The sequence below is a fragment of the Sebastes fasciatus genome, chromosome 12, assembly GCF_043250625.1.
Source record: "Sebastes fasciatus isolate fSebFas1 chromosome 12, fSebFas1.pri, whole genome shotgun sequence".
In the NCBI taxonomy this organism is placed as follows: Eukaryota; Metazoa; Chordata; class Actinopteri; order Perciformes; family Sebastidae; genus Sebastes; species Sebastes fasciatus.
In genome coordinates, this window is record NC_133806.1 from 26,638,831 (window position 1) to 26,660,592 (window position 21,762).

At 41.7% G+C, this 21,762-nt stretch overlaps 2 protein-coding genes across 4 annotated transcripts; both read right to left on the reverse strand.

The window, feature by feature from the left end:
* Positions 1-869: 869 nt before the first annotated feature.
* Positions 870-7,775, reverse strand: LOC141779566 (dysbindin-A-like). The gene is made up of 10 exons (XM_074654452.1): positions 7,589-7,775; positions 6,073-6,126; positions 5,689-5,739; positions 5,514-5,574; positions 4,342-4,474; positions 4,091-4,223; positions 3,761-3,783; positions 3,395-3,541; positions 2,752-2,883; positions 870-2,028 (listed from the first exon to the last, which is right to left on the reverse strand). The coding sequence occupies exons 1-10, from the start codon at positions 7,672-7,674 to the stop codon at positions 1,769-1,771; spliced, it is 1,080 nt and encodes a 359-aa protein (XP_074510553.1). The 5' UTR covers positions 7,675-7,775; the 3' UTR covers positions 870-1,768.
* A 1,381-nt stretch (positions 7,776-9,156) lies between these two features.
* Positions 9,157-21,740, reverse strand: LOC141779576 (uncharacterized). Of its 3 annotated transcripts, none has more exons than XM_074654464.1 (8): positions 21,551-21,740; positions 19,145-19,302; positions 17,387-18,068; positions 17,154-17,271; positions 16,010-16,182; positions 14,454-14,603; positions 13,989-14,191; positions 9,157-13,437 (listed from the first exon to the last, which is right to left on the reverse strand). In XM_074654464.1, exons 2-8 carry the CDS (start codon positions 19,187-19,189, stop codon positions 12,328-12,330), a joined length of 2,481 nt encoding a protein of 826 aa, XP_074510565.1. In that variant the 5' UTR covers positions 19,190-19,302; positions 21,551-21,740; the 3' UTR covers positions 9,157-12,327. The 3 variants fall into 3 exon arrangements, with proteins under 3 accessions (XP_074510565.1, XP_074510563.1, XP_074510564.1); XM_074654462.1 differs by having other exon boundaries at positions 21,539-21,740; XM_074654463.1 differs by having other exon boundaries at positions 21,454-21,740.
* Between the last annotated feature and the right edge of the window lie 22 nt (positions 21,741-21,762).

Genomic DNA, 21,762 nt, shown 5'->3' on the forward strand with positions numbered 1-21,762 from the left:
TGACATCTACTGTTGACCTGCTATCTCCCTCTAAAGACCCCCTGTACCCCCCTAAAAAAGACTAAAACGGGTCTATTGTGGGTCTCAGAGGGTTAAGGCGAGTCCTTAGTTCAGTCCAGCTCAGTTTATGAGGAAACTAAATACTCCACTTGGTTATTACCAGGTTATCAGTTAAACTCAGTTCAGTAAAGTTACTGCTCAAAAACAAAACAAACCCCCAAAAACTTTTGTCAGAGAAGAAAAGAAACTTTTGCGACTCACGGTTCAGATGTTTCTGTCAGATGATCCTGGACAGAGCAGAGAGACAGGTCCACCATGAGGTCCACCATGAGGTCCACGACTCCACGGGCCAATACAACACCTCTGAATCGCGGTCAAACGCCGACTTTTACGGCGCAAATGGCCGGTAGGTCACCAGGAAGTCTGAACTTCTACTGCTGCTCACCTCCTCACCTGCCGGCGACGGACGCCATGTGGTTTAGTGCGCCACACTCTCCCCCTCCCTTGGGAATAAATAAATAAAAATACTATAATATTTCTTATTTGGGCGATCACCACACTCCCCCCTTGGAAAAAAAATAAATGAAAATAAAAAAAATACTATAATATTTCTTATTCCCCCACCCTCTTTGGAAAAATAAATAAATAAAAATACTATAATATTTCTTATTTGGGCGATTGCCTAACTTAACCATAAAAAACAGCCACACACCAAAAGTTCACATTAGCTTAATAATGTGGACAGGACTGAGATAGAGATTTTTTTTTTTTACTGTTTTGTGAGTCTTGCTTTGTGTAAATCACCTTTTGTAAAACCTGGACAGGTTGTTAAAAACACTCAACAAATAAACAAGATGAGATATAGATTATATGATATACAGACAGATTGATATTTTTATTGAATGAGTAAAGAGACAAAAACAGATTTGTTTATGTAATTTTCAGACAAAAAAGTTGTGCTGATCATATAGTCATATTTAAACAATATATAGTACAGAAATGTTAAAGGATCAATCTGGTGTTATTCTGTACTTTCTTATCGTCAAAAAAAAGATTATTAATTATTGAAATTAGGAATTATGATGTTTAGATTAATATCCTTTTCTTCTGTTGTCGGAGAAACCAGTTGAACTGTATTAAATTAAGTGGACTGGAACTCCTGCCGTTGCTCATCTGTCCTAACAGACGAGCCATTGAGATGGCAATAATCCTGGAACGAGTCAATCCTAAAGAAAAATCAGTATTCCTTCACACCAAATATTCTCCATAGGGTTTCTGGCACAACTTGGCCTACTTCCAACGTGCATGGTGAAAGGAAAAAGTATGAATATGTAGGATATTACTACTGACATTCCTGTAATATTACGTCAAAACGTCTGCTGTATTGGCCGTGTGTTTACTACGTGTTCATTTGCATATAGAGCGGGGAAGTGAGATCTGATCATAAGTGGTCACCGGAGACGCATTCTAATGCCAGGTGTGAACAGATGTACTTAAAGCTGTCCACTTGTGATCCGATCACTCAGGACGCATGTTATTGCCAGGTGTGAACAGGGCCTTAGTTAGCATTACTGACTGACAGCTCTGAGATTCAGCATTTATGTTAAAGGCATGTTTTCACATCAAATCTGAAAAAAACGCAGTTTTTGACCTTGAGAGGAAAGAAGCAGGTAAGTGCTGCTCATGTTGGCTGCAGACGGGAGCGGAGGGCAGCGGAGGGGTAACAGTAGTTAGTGTCCACCCAGTATGCAGGGCCCTGGTTGCTAGGTTACCCAGAGGGCAGGTCCCCCGCAGCGTCACTGTCGTCAGAGCCCCTCATTGTGCCGACATCCTGGAGGCCGACCAATGACGTATCGGGCTGAACGTCCTCTTCGTCTGACTGCACCAGAGGCTCATCGCTCTCCTCGCTGGCCGCTTCCTCTTCTTGCTCCCATACTGCGACCTGATTGGATGCTTGGTTGCTTGTGGGAGGGGCTTGGGTTGTCTGGCCTCTGGAAGATTCAGAAGAGCAGGACTCGAGGTCTGGACCTGTTAGAGAACACAACTCTTATTCACTGAGTAACTAAACATGATTGATGCAGCTTTAAAAACGTGGACAACATACTATAAACCCGTTTCCTGTTAGTAACCATGATGAGGTGTTTAGCGGGCGGAGCGTTAAGTGGAGGCAGAATAATTCTCTGAACACGTTAGTTAACGCTGGCTAGCAAGTATTGTTGGCTTGTTGTTTTAACAATGGAGTAGACGGCCGTCCGACCAGCGGGCTGGTGGCCAACGGCAGCGCTGTAAAGATAAATTGAGGGCGTATAAATCTTTGGAAGTCTATAGTTAACTATCCTTCAGTAAAGTCAGTCAAAAAGAGAGTCGTACTATATCGCAGAAACGTTTCAGAGATGGAGAGAAAGGGTTGCTAATATTTAGCCTTTTGCTAACTTTAGCAGAAGGCTAAATATTAGCAACATTTACTCTCCATCTCTGAAACGTTTCTCTGATATTGTAGCTCGCTAGAGCCTCAAATCACAGTTTGTCATCTCAAATGTATGTGATATCTGGATTCTGGCACCCAACAAAACAGCAAGATGACATTTTAGATGTGTAACTTTAGTCCACTGCTAGTGTTAGCCTCCAGTCTTTCCTTTGTTTAGCCTCCAGCTAACACCGTGACGTCATCATGACGTTGACACAAAATGGTCAATATCTTAATATAGAATATGTGCAGGTCTGGTTGTAGAGTAACAGAGTCGGGGTTACCTGAGGTCAGTGATGACCCTGTGCTGATGTCATCATCACCAGCAGAGTTGAGGAAGTCATCCAAAGCCTCCAGGTCTGATATGTTAGTTACCGTCATCTGATCCAGAACGTGCACATCAGCTTCTGTTGTCTCTGCAAACACACACTTGCTTAAGCTTTACATACTCTACAACTTAAAAGGGACTGTATGTACGTTTTTGCACGTATAAACATGTTTTAATCGTTTTTTATTGCCAATGTGTGAACAGGTTGTAACTTAACCTAAAAAATGAGACCTTCCACGACTTTCTGGGTTTCCTCTATCAGCCTGTAGACTGCTTTTAATGTGAAGAAGGCGAGCCGGTTATTCTGGGAGAATCCGACAGATGTGACGTCGTCTCACATACGTCGGGGGGGAAACTAGTGTTGTGGGAAAATGGGCTGGTATTTTTCCTCTTACTCAACTACTTATTTTGATGACTAGCTTAACAAAGTAACAGTACTTTTACTTTAGTACAGTTTTTGGCTGCTCTACCCACCCCTGAATGCATTTTCAAATGTATAAACATTAGTGTGGAAATGGTTAGCATATCCCTGTAACTTGCCTTAAAATCTCCACTGATGATTTTATTGGCTAATAATTAAAGCTCGTAGAGTGCCTTACCTCTGTGCTGCAGCTGTCCAGTGGACAGGTATTGCTCCATGTCTTGGTTAAAGGCTTGCTCGTAGACTTTCTGTCGTTCTCTCAGTTTCTGCTGCATGGCCTGCTCCACCTCTGCCACCTTCTGAGCATGCTCAGAATTCAACTCCACTACAAAACAGAAGAATACCCTCAAATCTTTACAGTACGACGACGTATTAGGGCCATTATAGGTAAAAATTACAGAGCCGGGGGGGGGGGGGGGTAATACATGATAAACTTGCATACTCTGAGGTTGGATCAACCTCATCACACTCAGGCTTCAACCTCCGTGTCTTATTGTGCAGTAATCACACCAGTAATGTCTGATGACACAGTAGAGCATCTCACCTTCCAGCGCCTCCAGCTCCTTCCTGTTATAAGACAAACATCAGAGAAGTTAGCATCAGGTTATCCTAAAGAGTTATAATCCATCTATCTCCATCTGATTCTGACTTTTTACTTATGTCTATGTCAATTGATTCAAATATTTAATCGTGATTAATCGCATGATTGTCCATGATTTATCACGATTTATAGCAAATTAGTCACACATTTTTTATCTGTTCAAAATGTACCTTAAAGGGAGATTTGTCAAGTATTTAATACTCTTATCAACATGGGAGTGGACAAATATGCTGCTTTATGCAAATGTAAATGTAAGTGATGTGAATCTCATACCTCTTCTTTTTCTTATAGACTTCTAGTTGGTTGATATGATTCTGTTTGACTGTCTGCTGTTCACACTGACAACACAGAGTCTCCAGGTAGACCAGTCGGCTCTCCATCTCCTCAAAGTCTCCTTCCAGATGAGCTGCAGACACACACAGACATGTTAAACACACATCTTCTATGTTCATATTAAGTTTAGCTACCGGGGTGTGGCCAGTGGTGACCAGGTTTATTGGACAGGAATGAAACAGACGCCATACCTATGTTAGCAGTGATGGCGTCTAGTTCACTGACGAAGGCCGGCAAGCTTTGCAGTTGTTCCTGTAGTTGAGTCAGAGCTGTTCTTCTTCTCTCCCAGTGTGCTGAAAGCATCACTATGTCTCCATCTACTGCCTAATATACATATACACACAGAGAGATGGAGGTAAGAAGGAGCAGAGAGGCTGTAAATATAAGCTGCAACAACATTAAAGTTATTATGAGGAACTTTTAACTGGCTAATACTGATGCCTCTTTATGACCTACATAAAATAAACAAGACCATCAGCGATAAGAGGCTTTCTCTATAGTTACTCTTAATTAGGGATGTGCCAATCCGACACTCCATGAGTATCGTAGTGACAGTGACGGCCCACATTTCCCATCATGCCTGCCAAGGACTGAAGAGTTGAAGTTTGCTGTTTTATGTTAAAAAAATGCAAATTACTTTTGTTAGTGTTTGTAATGTCATGTGTCTGTTCAGAACGTGGTCGCTGATGGTTGTCATTGTGATTTTTGTGCTGGTTTATAGTTTTAACCGTGAGTGAGTTGGCCGTTACATTTCTTGAGTACAGCTGAATATTTCTTTGGATGCAAACATCATCTTTATATCCATCATTCTCTTTCACTTATCTATTTATTTATATTTATATATTTTTAATCTTGCCTTAATTTGATTTACACCCTGACTGACTACCAGCCACCCCCCCCAAGCACACACACTGTACTCAGTCACATGTACACACCTTGATATTGATCTTTGCCCTGTTCTGTTGGCTTTTATATTTTTCTTTCTTTCTTTCTTTATTCATTCATTTATTATCCGGTTTTATTCATATTTTATTCTTATTCCATTTTATTTTATTTGTTATAAGAAGGAAAAAATACTACTACTACTACTACTACTACTACTACTACTACTACTACTACTACTACTACTACTACTACTACTACTACTACTACTACTACTACTACTACTACTACTACTACTACTCAGACGCACACGAGTAGGCGGGGCGGAGTAAAAAAAATAATTGACGATCCTGCTTTTGATCATCAATGTAGCTTGACTAATTAACGAATCCTTCCAGCTCGAGCTTATTGGGTTAAAAACTTGTGCGCAAGTGTGTGATTTGAGAATAAAACCATCTCTAACAGAGTGTGCTGATCGTACCTCTGCAGTCTGAGCACAGTCTTTAGTTCTTTTATGGAGCAGAAACCAACTCTCCTCATACCTAAAGAAACACATTGTAAATATATATATATATACACATAAACACAATATACATTAAAGCTGTTTGGAAATGGACTGTGTGTGTGTGTGTGTGTGTGTGTGCGTGTGCAGAGACCTGCTGAGGATTTCCAGTCCAGCACTGAAATGAGGAAGGCTTTCTTCAAACCTGAACAACAGACAGGAGAATCACACAATGTAGGATAATGAAGGATCACACAGAATCACATCTTTCACTATTTCTGTAAAAAAAAAAGCAAAACGACGGTGGAGGTGGTGGGTACGTAATGTTATCAGTGTGCCCGACCACCGTGTAACACCAACTACCGCAGCAAGCCTATTGCAGATAAGATTTTAATGTTTAAATGTTGTTTGATAAACCTTTATTTTGTTGTAAAATGGTTAGTAAGTCTGAAAAGTGAATGGTCATTAAAATAATCCAGTAAATGTAATACCACCTGTTTCCAGAAGAAATGATACAGAGCGTCAGTTTTGTGCTCACCTGGGTTTCCTCCTGATTTTGGGGTCTCTTGATTTGTCTCCGAGGGTCTTGAAGCTGCAGGGAGAGAAGGAAGAGAGAAATAAAGCAAAGTTAAGCAAAGATGTAGAACACATGCCTTTGCACATCAAGCTACAACACATTATATAGCAACGGACTGGACCGCTCTGGAGGAGCTGAGAGCGAGGATACACCGGTGTATCCTTCATGGTAGTCTTTTGCCGACCGACGTGCCCTCCTACTGGGTATCAGTTATTGATTTGACGCTGTAGCTGATCGGACTGATCTGATACACGTCAACATCACTGAGTTTTGTACCGGAGTGAAGACAGATAACAGATTAAAAGTTATATAAAAAGGTATATTTTAGTTGTCTTCTGATTCTCCATCAATTGACAGCTTTATTCATTTATTAGAAAGAGTTTTCTTTACATCATCTGTTATTTCCCCCATTGACTTTTATTAAGGATATAATTAAAGTCAGAGAGAGAAGGAGGGTCTGTCTTTACACCTTTTACATCATTTATCGTCATTTCCATTCAGTCACATGTGAGGCTCAGGTGAGCGTCAGGTTTGATGAGTTACATCATTTTAATTTTCCCTCAAACATTTAGCCTAATAAATAACTTCTAGTGTTTAAAAGACACAATAATCATATCCTGGGTTATTAAATAATGAATTCACAATAAGAATATCAACAAATACAGATGCTAATGACGAATAAATAATATAAAGACATTGTGCCAGTAGAGATGGTTCCTGAGCCTCTAAGCAGGACTCAGTCCACAGTAGAAATACCGACTGCAGCTGTTATTCATGTGCAGGTGTAACAGACTACAGAGAGGAAACACTGATAACTGTGTCTTTATTAGTATTAGTACAGTTCAGACACAAACTCCACCAAAAGTCTGCAGCTGTTGAGGCTGACTGACAGTTGATCCAGCTGTAGTCACCAATAATAGTTCAGTTGGTTTTTAATTGTCATTTGTCTTTATTGATATTTTCATTGCAGAGCAGATGTAGTTCATGCAGATGTGGTTCATGCATTCACTGTCCTGCTGTGAGTTGCGTTCAAAGTGTGTTGGAAAAAATAAACCTCATCACATGACAGTCAGCTGAAAGCAATAACAGGAACAGCTAGAGACAGAGCTGGTTAACTAGGACGATAACAAACCCAAACTAAACGTAGTTAAGTTGAAAATGTGTCTGACACTGTGAGGAAATATCACTATCCAGCGTAACATTATCATTAACACTGTTACTTGTTTAAACTCAAGGAGGTGTGCAGCATAAATAACATTAAAGACGGTACAGAAGCAGAATGAGGAGCTATAATGAGCCACTATAGCTGCTAATCACATCTCTAGTATTAGTGTACATGTTATGCTGTATGACCAGGTCTACCACACACTGAGCTAATCACATGCATGCTACTGATGATCCCAGGTGGGAGAGATCACAGCTAACAGCTAGCTGAAGCTACTAAATTAGCCTTATATGAATCAATAAGCAGACAGACCCCGTTGTGAAATCCTGCTGCACCATGTGAAGTCTTTCTCTGAAGTTTTCAAACATGATTCCTCTCAGTTCTGGTTTCTTTATCATCTGAAAACAGCAGCTTTGTCTTTTCTTTAACTGGCTGTCAACACTGCTGATCAGCTAGCTGTAGCACAAACCTAGCTTGTTTAATGGTTGGGAGTATTTGTTTGCCCTGAGTTGCACCTCCCAGGCAGTCCCACCTCTCCACTGAGTCTGTAGAACCCGGTGACTCCTACAAAGCAGGGTCTGGCAGTGATTATAATAACATAAGCTGGGGTTATATCAGCTGTAGCAACAACAAGAAAAAGAAAATAAGGATTTTTATGCAGCTCAGAAAGTCTGCTTGAGAGGAGAAGCTGCCTGAAAGGCTTAACTCAAGGTGAAAATAACAAGTATTCTCCTCTTTTCACCTTCCTTAATGTCTGGAAGGGAACCCTGAAAACTATTTAAAACTTATTTAGGAAGATGAAAACAGCAGTTTTCATTACAAAAAAAATCAGTAAATATACTTCACTGTATAAAAATAATAATTAAAAAAAATTATACAACAGGGAGAGAGAATACATCTTCACTACTCTTTTCCTACGACTCTCTTTATTTCCTTTTTTTAAAAAGCTAAATCCATTATTTGATTTCATAGATTTTTTTCTCTTTTTTATTATTTTATTTTCTATTTATTTGCTTTTTTAATTATTTTTATTACTATTTTTTATTTATTTATTTAGGCTTTCCCTTTTGATTGACCAAGAACAACATGGGGTGGGTGGTCCTTTTTCTGTTTTTATTTCATGTCACGGACACTGAGTTATGTTCTACATTTGATAAGATGACCTTTGCCATTTCTCTCTATTTTAAGCCATATCATTTTATGGATATAATATTTTGCTAAGATATTAAATCAAATTAATTCTGTAAATTTCATCTGCCGAAAAACTGTGATTGTTAAAAGTGAGTGATATCTCAAACTTTATCTTTTTCCAAATGTTTTGAGAAGTTCTTCTGTAAATTAAACCAAAAAGAAGTAGCATGAAAACAATCTACAAACACATGTTCAATAGTTTCCCCTTCACAATTACAAAAAGTGCATCTGTTGTTAACAGTTGCAAAGAACTAACAAATATTATCTTTAACAGGGTAGTACCTGTATACAAGCTTAAATAGAAACTCATTGATTCTATTTGGAGTTATGTATTTATGAGGTTACAGAAAGATAGCGTTCCACTGTTTTCTATTTAAATATAGCGGATCTGTATCTTAAGAAATGTTTTGATATAGTTTTGCTGTTGTTAAACGCGACCCCCATTCACTTCATTTCATCAAGACTTTTCTCCGTTTTTAGATCCGTTCACCGTGGAGGCGTGAGAGAAAAACGTTCTCTTCAAGAATTCAAGGTAACAGGCAGTGAGTAATTGATACACAAATGGTCATTTTGTGGGTGAAGTATTCCTTTAAGGGTTAGCATTTTTAGGATGATATTTTCTTTGCTCTGCGCTTGTTGCAATGTGTGGAAATAGCCTCAGTTTAAATGAAGTACATGCACAGGGCAGATAAATATGCAAAGTGATTTTATTGCAAATTCTCATTCAAATGATTCACATTTATACAGACTTTTTACAGTTATTTAGATGTTGCTGCACAAAAATTAGCCTTTTCATGTGTTACATGTGTTCATATTCCCTCATATTCAAGAGTTTGCTCATCTTACCAAAAAGCCATGAATACACAATGACGGATAGATAACAAAACAACTGACTGACAACTTCAATAACACTTTAAAGTTGCATTGATTGACCATAAACGAACACACAGACCTGTGATTTTGACTGATAGAATATATCATACGGACAGAAGTATAAACACATTTGTCAATCACATATTTAGAGCCCCTGTGTGTAGAAATGTGTCATTATTTACAGCAACTTAAAAATTATTTTGATGGCAAGTTTTTGTTGGAAAAACAAACAAAAGACCTGATAGCACCTGATGTGATCCTAAAACCCTCTGACATTTCAGTAGTATCCATGACATCTAGTGTGGGGACGTATACAGTCATTTATCATGTTAACAGTGAAGGTCAAACCACATCACCAGTGTTTATAGAGGTGTTTCTTTTTATGTCCGTTGTTCACGATACACATATCCTTCTATTCTACATATGTGTCGATCCACACAGACTCTGAAATAAGGAGGTCACATGTCAATACGCGACCCCTAGTGAAGCATTAACAAAAACGTATTAAAGGTTCAGTACAGGCATGAAAAGCACTGAACTTTCCCCTGAAACTAGGAACCTTTTGAGGAACTCATTACGTTTCGACTAGGGCCGTCAATCGATTAAAATACTGAATTGCAAATAAATCGCACATTTTTCATCGGTTAAAAATGTACCTTTAAGGTTAGACTTGTCAAGTATTTAATACTCTTATCAACATGGGAGTGGACAAATATGCTGCTTTATGTAAATGTATGTATATATTTATCATTAGAAATCAATTAACACAAAACATTGACAAATATTGTCCAGAAACCCTCACAGGTACTGCATTTAACATAAAAAATATGATCAAATCATAACATGGCAAACTGCAGCACAACAGGCAACAACAGCTGTCAGTGTGTCAGTGTGCTGACTTGACTATGACTTGCCCCAAACTGCATGTGATTATCATGAAGTGGGCATGTCTGTAAAGGGGAGACTCGTGGGTACCCATAGAACCCATTTTCATTCACATATCTGGAGGTCAGAGGTCAAGGGACCCCATGACAGTTTTTCCTCGCCAAAATTTAGCGTAAGTTTGTAGAGTTATTTAGCATTCTTCGCGACAAGCTAGTATGACATGGTTTGTACCAATGGCTTCTTTAGGTTTCCTAGATTCATATGATACCAGCATCTTCACTCTAGCTTTAAAACTGAGCCTGCTGCAACCTAAAAATCACAAGCTGCATTAAAGAAATTAGTGGCGTTAAAACGTATTTTCGTTAACGCATTATCGCATTAACTTTGAAAGCCCTAATTTCGACTGCAGGGTCCAGGGTCTAAATTAAGTTCTGGGGACTTTTTACCCCCCAAAAAGGCCCTAGTTGGATGGGTACTACTTTCTGAAAGTACCGTAACTTTTGGGGTGGAGTTTGCAGGGATGACCGTCGCTGATTGGCCAAACACAAACACAGCGCCGCTGCTTCAACTGTACCGCTTCATTCATAAAACATGGAAGTACTCTAGTATGGACTTAGGACCATTTTAGGACGAGGGGAGAGCATTTCTTTTTGTTTGACAACATTGAAAGTAAAATTAGGCTCTGCTGTCGGCTTCCCAACTCATTTTAAAAAAGACAGAAAAACAGAGATTTTACAAGCTGAGAGGGCGAGCCGTAGAAGAGAGAGAGACGTAGAGCGGCGGTGCTGTGAATGAGAGAAAGAAAAGTTATTTTCTGATTGTTTCACAGCGGTTACGTTCTAAAGCACAAATAAATAACCATCAAACACTCAACAGATGAGTTACTCTGGAGACAGACGCTCTTAGTTTCATGTCATTCATTACATCCAACGAGCATCAGTAAATATATGCAGCAGGAAATATCGTTGCAGTGAGATAAAAAACGTTTTTTAGATGAAACAGGCGACACACAGAGTGTGTTTACTGCCGTGACCACCAGCAGCCCTCGTCTCCTGTCATGCTGCTTTTTCATACGTCAGCGGACTAATCCATCTAATCTTCACAGGTCTTTAGACCGCAGTGGAAACACAGACAACAGTGGGCTGAAGGAACCTTTTAGTTCCTTGAAAAGTAGTTCCTGGGGACTAAATTTGGTGGAAACCCAGCTAAAGGCTTCAGTGGAATAAAAGAAATAAAGCAGTAAATAAAAAACAGTCTTGTTCTTGTATACTTCGCGTGTATCTAAACAATCTGTGTCCATTGAACAGACCAGTAGATGTTACAGCTGGTTCTGGTGGCCATAATGGAGGTCAGAGTCCATGTGTTAATCAAATGTTTCCGTTGTGCTTACGTGCCGCTGGCTTCTTAAAGGATAGGTTCACATTTTTTTCAAGTCAGTCTTAAAACAATACTCACATGTACATTGAATATTTCCTATTGTTCCATTAACATAACCTTCCCTAATGCAGATTCAGAGCATGACAGAGAGTGAATGCAGGTGTATTCAGACTACAGGATGAGAAAAATAATGTGTTTTTTGAACATTAAAGCATGTAAACATGTTCTAGTAGAAACCCTAAATACAAGTATGAAGCTGAAAATGAGCATGAAATGTCCTTTTTAAGGGAGATTTGAAAAAATTTGAACTTATCCTTTAATTCCGCTGAGGATTTGAAGTGTTATGTTATCGATCCTGAACAGATTATTCCTGTTTAAATAAAACGGCAGGTCTGTATTGTCACCTGACCAGCAACGGCACGTCGCCGCTTTCTGTAGGTACGCTACTGAAAACTGTACGGCAGAAGTTAAACCATGTGCTTTGATAAAAAAAAAAATCTGTTCCTTTTTCATGTGAACAATACAAAAATACCAAGCTATTGTTTCAGATACAGCGGGGAAGCATCCGAAAACGTTTCACTATACAGTCCATTATACAGCGTGTCTGCCGTTATGCTGTGTGACCTCAGCACAGTCAATACGTCACTATCCAACCAGCCATCGTCATGCTCAACAGGATCTAATATTTTGCTCTTCAATTCTCAATATCTGTTTCCAGGTGTTTGTTAGCGCTTCAGGAGGATTCTGGGGCTGGTCCTGGTCTTAATGGCTGAGGTAGTAGACTTGGTATGGGTAAGGCCCTTCGTAGAGCCCTTGGAAGTGCTGGAATAGCTACTGACAGGTGCACTGTCCTTTGTCGAGTCCTCTGTGGTACCCTTGGAAGCGTCTTTTGCAGCACCTTTGGAATTATGGGTAGAGTAACTGCTGGCTGGTGAAGTACACTTGGTAATGTCCTTGCTAGTACCCTTGTTAGCACCCTTAGCAGTGTTCCTGGCAGAATAAGTGGCTGGTGGGTCAGAGCGTGTAGATGTCACTGAGTTGATAGCAGCTTTAGTTACAGTAGTCCTAGCAGCTCTGGAACTAGTAGTCCGGGTGATGGCTGGGGTCGTGGATGAAGCGAGCTGGTTTCTCTTGAGCCTTTTCTCTCTCACGTGTCTGCAGATGACCTCGGTGACGGGGCTGAGGTCATAGTTTGTGATGATGTCGGTGAGGTTGGGCTCCAGGGCAGAGGTTAACTTGTCCTGTAGGTCCTCACTGTTCTTCTCTAGTCTCGTCTCTCCACATCCGTCTTCACCGCTCACACACTCCCCACTAACATCTTTTACCTCCCTCTGTGGGATGTCCCCAGTATGGCCGTCTCCCTCCAGTGGGACATCGTCGCTGTATTGCACCGTCCTGCACTTCTTTGATGAGTTGTTGTCTGAAAGGAGCCGGTTCAGAGGGGGATTAGGGCTGGTGTCTGGCGGGAGGCCTCTCCTTCTCCTGGACAACCTCAGCACCCCGGGCTTCTCACTCAGCGGTCTGATGGCCGAGCCGTTAGTCAATGGTATTTGAGTCCTGCTTGGATGTCTTCCTGAGTTCGGGGGACTACTGAAGGTCTTGGTCTTGCTATAGTAGTTAGTCGGGTGGTGATTGCGAGGCAGCTGGTGTTTGCTGTGCCGGGAGAGGTGCTTGTTGTTGTTGTTGTGTTCCTGTACTCTGGGTTTACAGGTATTGCTGGGCCTGGTGCAGGGTCTGGGGGAGCGTCTGCTGCCCGCCCCCGTGCTAGGCTTTAAGGTAGGAACTGACCTGACAGAAGAGCTTCTTTGTTCAGAGCGTCCAGTCACCACGGCAACCTGCAACAGATAGAGATAGCCATAGATATAAAACAGTAGATGTAAGATAACATAAGATAAGATAAGATAAGATATTCCTTTATAAGTCCTGCAGTGGGGAAATGTGCAGTGTACAGCAGCAAAGGGGATAGTGCAAAAAACAAGATGCATCAGCTAACACAGTAAAAAAAAAGAGCTAAACAAAGTGTAACAAAATGTGAACCATTTAAATAGAAGGAAGTATAAAAATAGGAGCAGCATATACAGTATTGACAATAATAAAGAGGACATGGGCTTCGTCCGAAATCACATACTATGCACTACATTCTCAATATGTGTACCATCGTTCAACATACTTTTGTGTGAATAAACAGTAGTAATTTACATCGTCACTTCTTGAGAGCCTCCTTGCCGGTTGGAGACGTGTAACCAGGGTAACCCGTGCCAACCTCATGTGACCAAAACGACGGTTGAATTAATTTAAAATATTTATTAAAAGTCACTACAATAATACTGATGACACAACCAGACACCTTTCAGACAGAAGAAGCGTGTAGGAAAGATGATCAGACCTTGTTAGTCCTCTTGCCCTGTAGGGGGAGCTGGCGAGGTCTCAGGAGGTGTCTCTCAACTCCCTCTCTCCTCCTCCTCTGCTGCTCCTCTTCTCTCCTCTCTCTCTCCCTCCTCCTCTGAGCCCGGGCGGTTAGAGGGCAGAAGGAGCTGACCGCCGCCGAGCCTCCGGGCCTCCCTCTCACGGACCGAGAGTCTCGCTGCGCTGTAGGACGGCAAGACACACACAGAGCCACAAAGACAGAATTCATTTAAGCAAAGAGAAAAAATGATTTTAAGTTGCCTCAGTCATTAAAAGACATAACACACTCACAAAGACTGATGTGAACGTATTTAAAGCTACTAACGAGGAACCTTAATTTGGGGTTGATTTTGGCGGTCCCTGTGGACAAAAGCGGTAATGTTTACGAGCACCAGAGTCCCTTTAGAAAACCTCTCATTTCACAGACAGACAGGTCAGTTGTTACCGGTTGTTCTCCTGAATATGCTCATGTTCTTCCTCTCAGCTGCAGTCCTGTGATTGGTGGAAAGACAGGAAGTAAGATGCCGAGTGCCAGCTGGCTCCTTCGCTCGTCCGCTCGCTAAGAAGGCCATGTTGCTAGGCAACGCTGCCGAACCTGAAGTGAAAGAGGAAACGCCTTCATTGATTCAGTAGGAGATACAGTATGGCTGCCTCAAAGAACTCTGGGATTTCTATGCAGCTCGTGTTTTTTTTGTTGTTTTTTTTGCCTTATTCAGTGGTGTTGCCTGGAGACAGCAAAAGGAAGTCAGTCTGGTTCTCTTTCATAAAACCAGTAAAACCATTATCACTGAGCTCTCAAAGCACATCATATAACACAGAGAGGATCTCTGACTATCCAGAGATATTAGATGAATTTAAACACAGCGGTGCATCGGTCTATATTCAGCATAAAGAGTTCTTATATACACACTAGGGCTGGGACGATTCACCTATCTCCTTATTCAATATAAGCACAATACCTGGGTGCCGATTCGATATGTATTGTGATTCGATATTACGATTTATTGCGATACTTGTTAACTTTTTTAACACAAAGTTGAATCATACACTTCTAGGGACCTTTACATTGGAAATTAATCCAGTAAAAATGTTTGATTTTCAGCATGTATGTAGTCAGAGATGTCCTGAAGTCAAATATATCAGTCATTGTCAGACATTATTTATTCAATTTTTTCCAGCAACCCAAAAATCAAAGAATAAAGACATTTCCCTCACAAATTAGTGATATTTTCTTTTTAATCAATAAGGGACATGTAATGTTTTATACTTCTGGTAAATATAATCCAATCAATCTTATTTCCATATATGTATTTTGTATATACAGTTCCCTTTGTTAACACCTTATTTTGAAAACCAGACGTAGTCACACGTGTATACTTCCTCTAACTTCTCCAAGGTTGTCTCTACAGTAGCTCTCCCGTCAGCTCCGTTCTCTTTATACATCCATGGTCAGCTCCATCGGGGCCGTTTGAATGCATTTAACATAAATGTCAGTATATGGGTGCTCTACAGTTGTAGCGTCGGCCCATTTGACCACGGAGATGAGAGTGACGGCCGGCTTGACCGCACGTTACCGCAATACGATAACGTTTCCGGTCCGTGACAGAGTTAGCATGCAGCTTTAGCCGTGATGTCTAGCTCTGCTTTTCCTGCAATGTGTGAAACCCAAAGTGTTTCCATACTTTACTGGATGTGTAGTGTTTACCACTTTGGATATAACATGTGAGGGTGCAGGTCGTATCCGCGAGGACCCTCCAACGTTTTCTACTTTCTCGTTTTGGCTCGCTGCGGTTTGTTTTGGTTGACGGATACGGAACGGATATGACGTCAGGTTACTCAGACTATAACAATAAAAGCGGTAACTTCCTTCTACCTTCGCATAGACTCAAATGAAGCAAATATATCGATTCTGGCATTAAAAAAATTAAACAATCAAATCGATTGGACCTGGTCTTGGACTTAACTACAGCCTTGGCTCAGACCACTACCTATGTAGCTTACCTCTCAGACAGAGGAAAGACAGGAAGTCCTCAGTCTTGGGTCTGCGTCTCGTCAGACAGGTGACCACGGCCAGGTTGTGGGCGTGGTTACTTTGCGCTGGTGTCATTGACCCTTGCGGCCCTGGAGAGCTGGGAGGGGACTGGGCAAACTTCCTCTGCGCTTGCAGCCTTGGTCTGTGCACACGCACACGCGCACACACACACACACACACACACACATTCACACATTCAACCAATTCATTAGGTACACATATCTAAGACTAATGCAGTCTAACACAACAGTCCTGCAATAAATCCTTCATAAAGGTTCTAATTAGGGCTGTCGAAGTTAACGAGAAAATTACAGTTGTAAAGCTAGAGTGAAGATACTGGTATCATGTGAAACTAGAAAACCTAATGAATCCAATGGTACCAACCATGTCATACTAGCTTGTCGCAAAAAAGGTTAAATAATGCTCCAAACGTACGAAAAATTGTCATGGCCATTTTCAAAGGGGTCCCTTGACCTCTGACCTCCAGATATGTGAATGAAAATGGGTTCTATGGGTACCCACGAGTCTCCCCTTTACAGACATGCCCACTTTATGATAATCACATGCAGTTTGGGGCAAGTCATAGTCAAGTCTCATACTGTATGCAGTTAAATGGAGTTGTTGATGGGACAGAGGATTGGGAGCCGGCGGAGGCAGAGGGTCCACTGCTCCCGTAGACGGTCTGCTCGCACGCTTTCACTTGGCACACAAGAAAATCCGTTTACCAAATTCGCCTTCTAAAAAAACGTATGCGCCAATGTGCAGGTGCACCTGGCTTTTAAAGGGAATGGGAGATGACACTCCGATTGGTTTAATTCCTGTTACGCCCAAAACACACCTACGATTGATTAAGAGTCTAAATATAACCCGTTTGCCCCTTACTTTGCAGCCAGATTATGCGCCGTTTAGTGGAGTTGGACACGCCCTAAACGCACTCGCGCTATGAACTTTAGACCGTGCGCTATAGATTGTTAGACCCTCCGAGACCCGCAACTTTGCTGTCTTTCAGAAGCTGTAGCAGGTGGCAGCACAGTACACCTTCTCTCCAGCTGTTTGTAGGCGAGTCATGAACATGCAAACACATGTGCAAAAACACACACTAGAGCAGCTGACCTCTTGTTGGCGGGGTCGTCCTTGTGGCGATGGATGCTCGCAAGGCGGCGTTGTAAGGACCAGCTCCAGCTCGCTGACAGGAGGGACTGACACCGGCTCATGCCGTTAACCAGGGAGCCTTCAGAGAACAGGTAGGACTTTAGTTACTTACATGAAGCACTTTCACTACTTTTGACACTTCAGTGTATGCCCAGCTTAAGACAGAAGAGCAGAAGCGTGTCGCTGGTACTGACCGCTGAGGCTTGTGGGAGTGTGTGACCGCAGCGTCCTGGCCGGGACGGGAGGGCTCAGCAGCGTCGGTGTGTTTTCAGGCGTGCAGCTGTTCTTCACTGAGTGTTTGTGCTGAGTAGTGTGTGTGTGTTTTGTAGTTTCTGTGTATCTGGAGTTGAGCAGCGGCAGTGTGTTGTGTGTTTTATGTGAGCGTAGCGTCCTGGTCGATACTGAACTCTTCTGAAACGTGTGTGTGTTTCCTTGTAAGTGTGTATGCTGTACAGTGTGTGTCTTTTTCCCTGCACACGTTTTTGATTGCGTGTTGTGTAGTGTGTGAGTGCACTTATTTTTTGGTGTGTGAGAGTCCTGAGAGGTTTTTTGCCCTTTGCTGGCGTGTTCATGAGCGCGTTGCTGTTTTGAAATGTGCACGTTTTGTGTGTTTTTCTGCGTGTGTCTGTGTGTGACTCGTTGTTGTGGCGCGTGCACGCTCTGTCTTGTGCGTGAGTTTTTCTGCGTGTGTGTTTTAGGTAGCGTCTGTGTCTTTTGCTGTAAGAGCGTATTTTTCGGCGTGCGTTTGCGTGCCCGTGTGTGTATGTGTGAGTGTTTGTGCGTGGCGCGGTGTGTGTCTCTGAATTCCCTGAGCGAGAGGAACAGAACTTTCCGGACCAGACGTTCTTCACACCAGGGCATCCCGTCGCTGATGTCCTGCAGAGGCACACACACAAACAGGATTATTATTATTATCTCTCATAATTGTCATCATACTACAGTCAAATACAGTCAAAATGAAAAGGAAACATTTAAACAATTTGAAAACAAAAAGAGAAAAGTAAAGACGTACAGTATCTACAGAGTCTTCGTCAATCCCTGCAACTATCCACCAACCTCACTGGTGAATGCTGATATTAACATTCTGAGACCTGCGATCCCGACCGACTTTACTGTCTTTCAGAGGCTGTAAAAGGTTCAGTTTTAAAGCTAGAGTGAAGATACTGATACCATATGTAACTAGAAAAACCTAAGGAATCCAAAGTCAGAAAAATCTTTGAAAAAAAAGTCTGGAAAATGTTAAAGAAATTGGGCTAAATTTTGGCGAGGAAAAAGTGTCATGGCCAATTTTAAAGGGGTCCCTTGACCTCTGACCTCAAGATATGTGAATGAAAATGGGTTCTATGGGTACCCACAAGTCTCCCCTTTACAGACATGCCCACTTTATGATAATCACATGCAGTTTTTTTTAAATGCAGTATAAATGTGTTATTTTCTCCTATTCTAAAATGGTGTATTTGAATATTTCTGCATACTGGGGTCCATAAACAGTCTTGAATTACATAAATTGTGTATCACTGTAAAACTGAGACTCTTGTGGATCCAATGAGCCCAACTGTATTCATGTGTGATGATGTTCGTCCCCATAGGAGACATTTCATTGTAGTGAGAACATTTTTTCAAACTGTATAAATTGACCTGTGGTGACCTCTAGGATAATCACAGCCTCATGACACTTTACAGCCACTTTACAGCCACAAACTAGAGACCTAGAGCATTCAGAGGATGGATGGCTTTCCTAGCTAGATTGACAATAAGGGGGTTTCAGAGCAGTTTACACAACAGAAGTGCTCGCCATCCAATCGCCGAAAAATGCAATTCTTGCAGAAATCTCCAAATGTCGAAAGCAGAAACCAGGAAGCACGCAGACACGCAGACACCTTCTTTTAGTCTGAATGATAAGGCCATGTGAACAGTTTGTTCTGTTTTATGAAAATAAAAGTTTCACTTACATATTTCTTTTTGATGATGTTCCGTTTGGGTCTGTCTGTACTCATCTTGCCAAGCAGACGCTAACCGGCACATGAATTACAGAAGCCTCTTTCTCTCGCCTTCGACTGTCACTTTGTTTTCTCTACCGGTGTGGAAATGTGAATCTCACCGCTGCGTCCTGGAAAAGAGGAGTAAAAAAAAGATATAAGAAAACACAGAGGAGCCCTGAAGACATTTTTCTTTTCAAATGTTATTTTTATTTGGTGACGGTGGTCAAACATAAAGGCACCAACCATTTAGAAATATGCACAATAATCAGTACAAATACAAGTAAAGAGTTGTACTGAGTATATGAAGTTTTATTCTTAGTGAAAACACAGCAAATGCTCAAAATAACATCTGCTATGGCCGCACGATTATAAACAAGATAATCATGATTATTTTGATCAATATTGAGATCACGATTATTTATCGAGATTATTTATTGATTTTAGAGACAAAATCTTTTTGTTGCACTTTCACCTTTAAATGAACAGAGCTCTGCTTTCTCTTCCATGTTGAGCTACGTTTCTGCTAATGTACAAATCTTTGCATCAAAATAAGACTGGTCCTTATTCACAGTGAATCTCCTACAAGCAAAAATGTACCAAAACGTTTGGGCTTGGGAGTTGTTTGTGTTCTCATCTTAGAACGTTAACCCTTTCACGGCGTGTTTTCACTTCATCAAAGTTCATTATAATCTATTTGGTCGCCTAAAAATGTCTTATACAGCATTCGGTTGTGCTTAGCTCCACCGTCTCGTGTCACTTCTGGTGGAAAGAAACCAAGACAACGATGGCTTAAAACCAAGATGGCGACGGCAAAAAAACAAAATGGTGACGGCCAAAAAACAACAGTGTTTTCCAACCCGCGTACTTCCGTACTTACGCTTACTATTTTGAGTGCATAAGTGCGTTCACACTGAAGTATGGCAAAATGCAGTGCACTTGAAGTACCCGGATGTTGTACTCAAAACGGTCAGATCGGTGAGTGTGGAACGTTGGACACTTCACACACTAAATTGTCTCCATCTTGGCTACGTAGCGGAAGGGGCGGGACCACGACCGCTATTCAAACAACGTGAAAATGGCGGCAGATGATGCAGGAGCTTTTGCGGTGTTGAACAACGGGAACGTCTCACGTCTACTCATTTGATTTGGTTTTCTGTGTATTCTGGATCAACAAAGCAGGCAGATATATTGGCGGGTAGTGGACGGGTAAAACCTGAAGGAGGCAGCAGTGCAACACAAAGGATGCCAGCTGCCGTAAAACCCCGAAGAAGAAGAAGATATTTTGGCGGGTAGCGAGCCGCGGTCAAATGTTGCGATTGTCATTTCTGGTCAGTGCGCCGCAGAGTATTCGATTTGAGACGACCCTACTCCGTTGAAATTCACGCACTACTCAAGTAAGTACAGAGTGCACTACATTGAAGTGTACTTCCAGAAGTACGTGGATTGGAACACACTGCAGGATGATGACGGCAAAAATAACAAGATGGCGACGGTTAAAAAACCAAGATGGCCATGACCAAAAGACAAGATGGCGACAGCCAAAAATCAAGATGGTGACGGGAAAAGACCACGATGGCAACGGCCAAAAAACACAATGGAGATGGCCAAAAACCAAGGTGGCGATGACGTCCACTTCTTCCAGACAGTCTTCGGGCATGACAGCTCCCTAAAAGTGAAGCCATAACGGAGCACACATTTTTAAACATCGTAGTCGATCATGTTCATTTAATTGTGGGAAGCCAAAATCGTGATTGCGATTAATATTTGATTAATTGTGCAGCAGCCCTATAGCCTCATGTTCTGTTATAGAGCCTGGGCAGAGTACACTTTGTGCTGGTTTAATGTCTATAACAGAGCACATTGATGTGTGTGGACCATCTATACCACTGCAATATGCATCAGTCAGGACGTGGAACAATGCAGATTACAGTGAAGCACGTGAATTACAGTCCTATCAAACAAAGCTAATGCAAAACAATGAATGCACGTTCACCTGCTGCAGGATTACAGGTGCAGCGCCGTCCTTTAATATATATATATATATATATATATATATATATATATATATATATATATATATATATATATATATATGTGTGTGTGTGTGTGTGTGTGTGTGTGTGTGTGTGAGTCTGTCTGTACAGGGTGTACTGTAGTATTAACAGTGATGGAAGCCTACGGTTCTGTGCAGCCTACAGCCGGTCTGGACATCATCATCATACACCTCTATCTTAGTCACATTAAACAAAGCACATATGAAACAGTACTCGCTGACCCACCTCCAGCAGGATTACCGGCCTACATCATGAGCAAACCGGCGACAACCTACCGGAACGGAACGGATCGGTACACGGACCCACTCACTGTATAACACACCCAGAGACAACGGATCACAGCAGGTCTCCCGGTGGAGCCGTGGTTCCCCTCGCAGAGCCGCTAGGCCCGGTGTGCCGCTCTGACTCGGCACCTGCTCGGCTGGATCAGCAGCAGCAGCAGCTCTGCGGTCATGTTCATGTGTTCATGTGAGCCGCCCGCTACCGAACCCAGGCCAGCCTCCTCTCTCACTGCGCCTGTACTGGGTTAGTTAC

Coding starts and splice junctions, on each gene's coding strand:
- LOC141779566 (XM_074654452.1), bottom strand. CDS start 7,674: ATGATAAAGAAACCAGAACTGAGAGGAATCATGTTTGAAAACTTCAGA. Junction 5,575..5,688: donor GGACTGGAAATCCTCAGCAG/GTCTCTGCACAC, acceptor GTGTTTCTTTAG/GTATGAGGAGAGTTGGTTTC. Junction 4,224..4,341: donor CGCCATCACTGCTAACATAG/GTATGGCGTCTG, acceptor GTGTGTCTGCAG/CTCATCTGGAAGGAGACTTT.
- LOC141779576 (XM_074654464.1), bottom strand. CDS start 19,189: ATGAGTACAGACAGACCCAAACGGAACATCATCAAAAAGAAATAT. Junction 17,272..17,386: donor CACTCCCACAAGCCTCAGCG/GTCAGTACCAGC, acceptor TGTTCTCTGAAG/GCTCCCTGGTTAACGGCATG. Junction 14,192..14,453: donor CATATTCAGGAGAACAACCG/GTAACAACTGAC, acceptor GCCGTCCTACAG/CGCAGCGAGACTCTCGGTCC.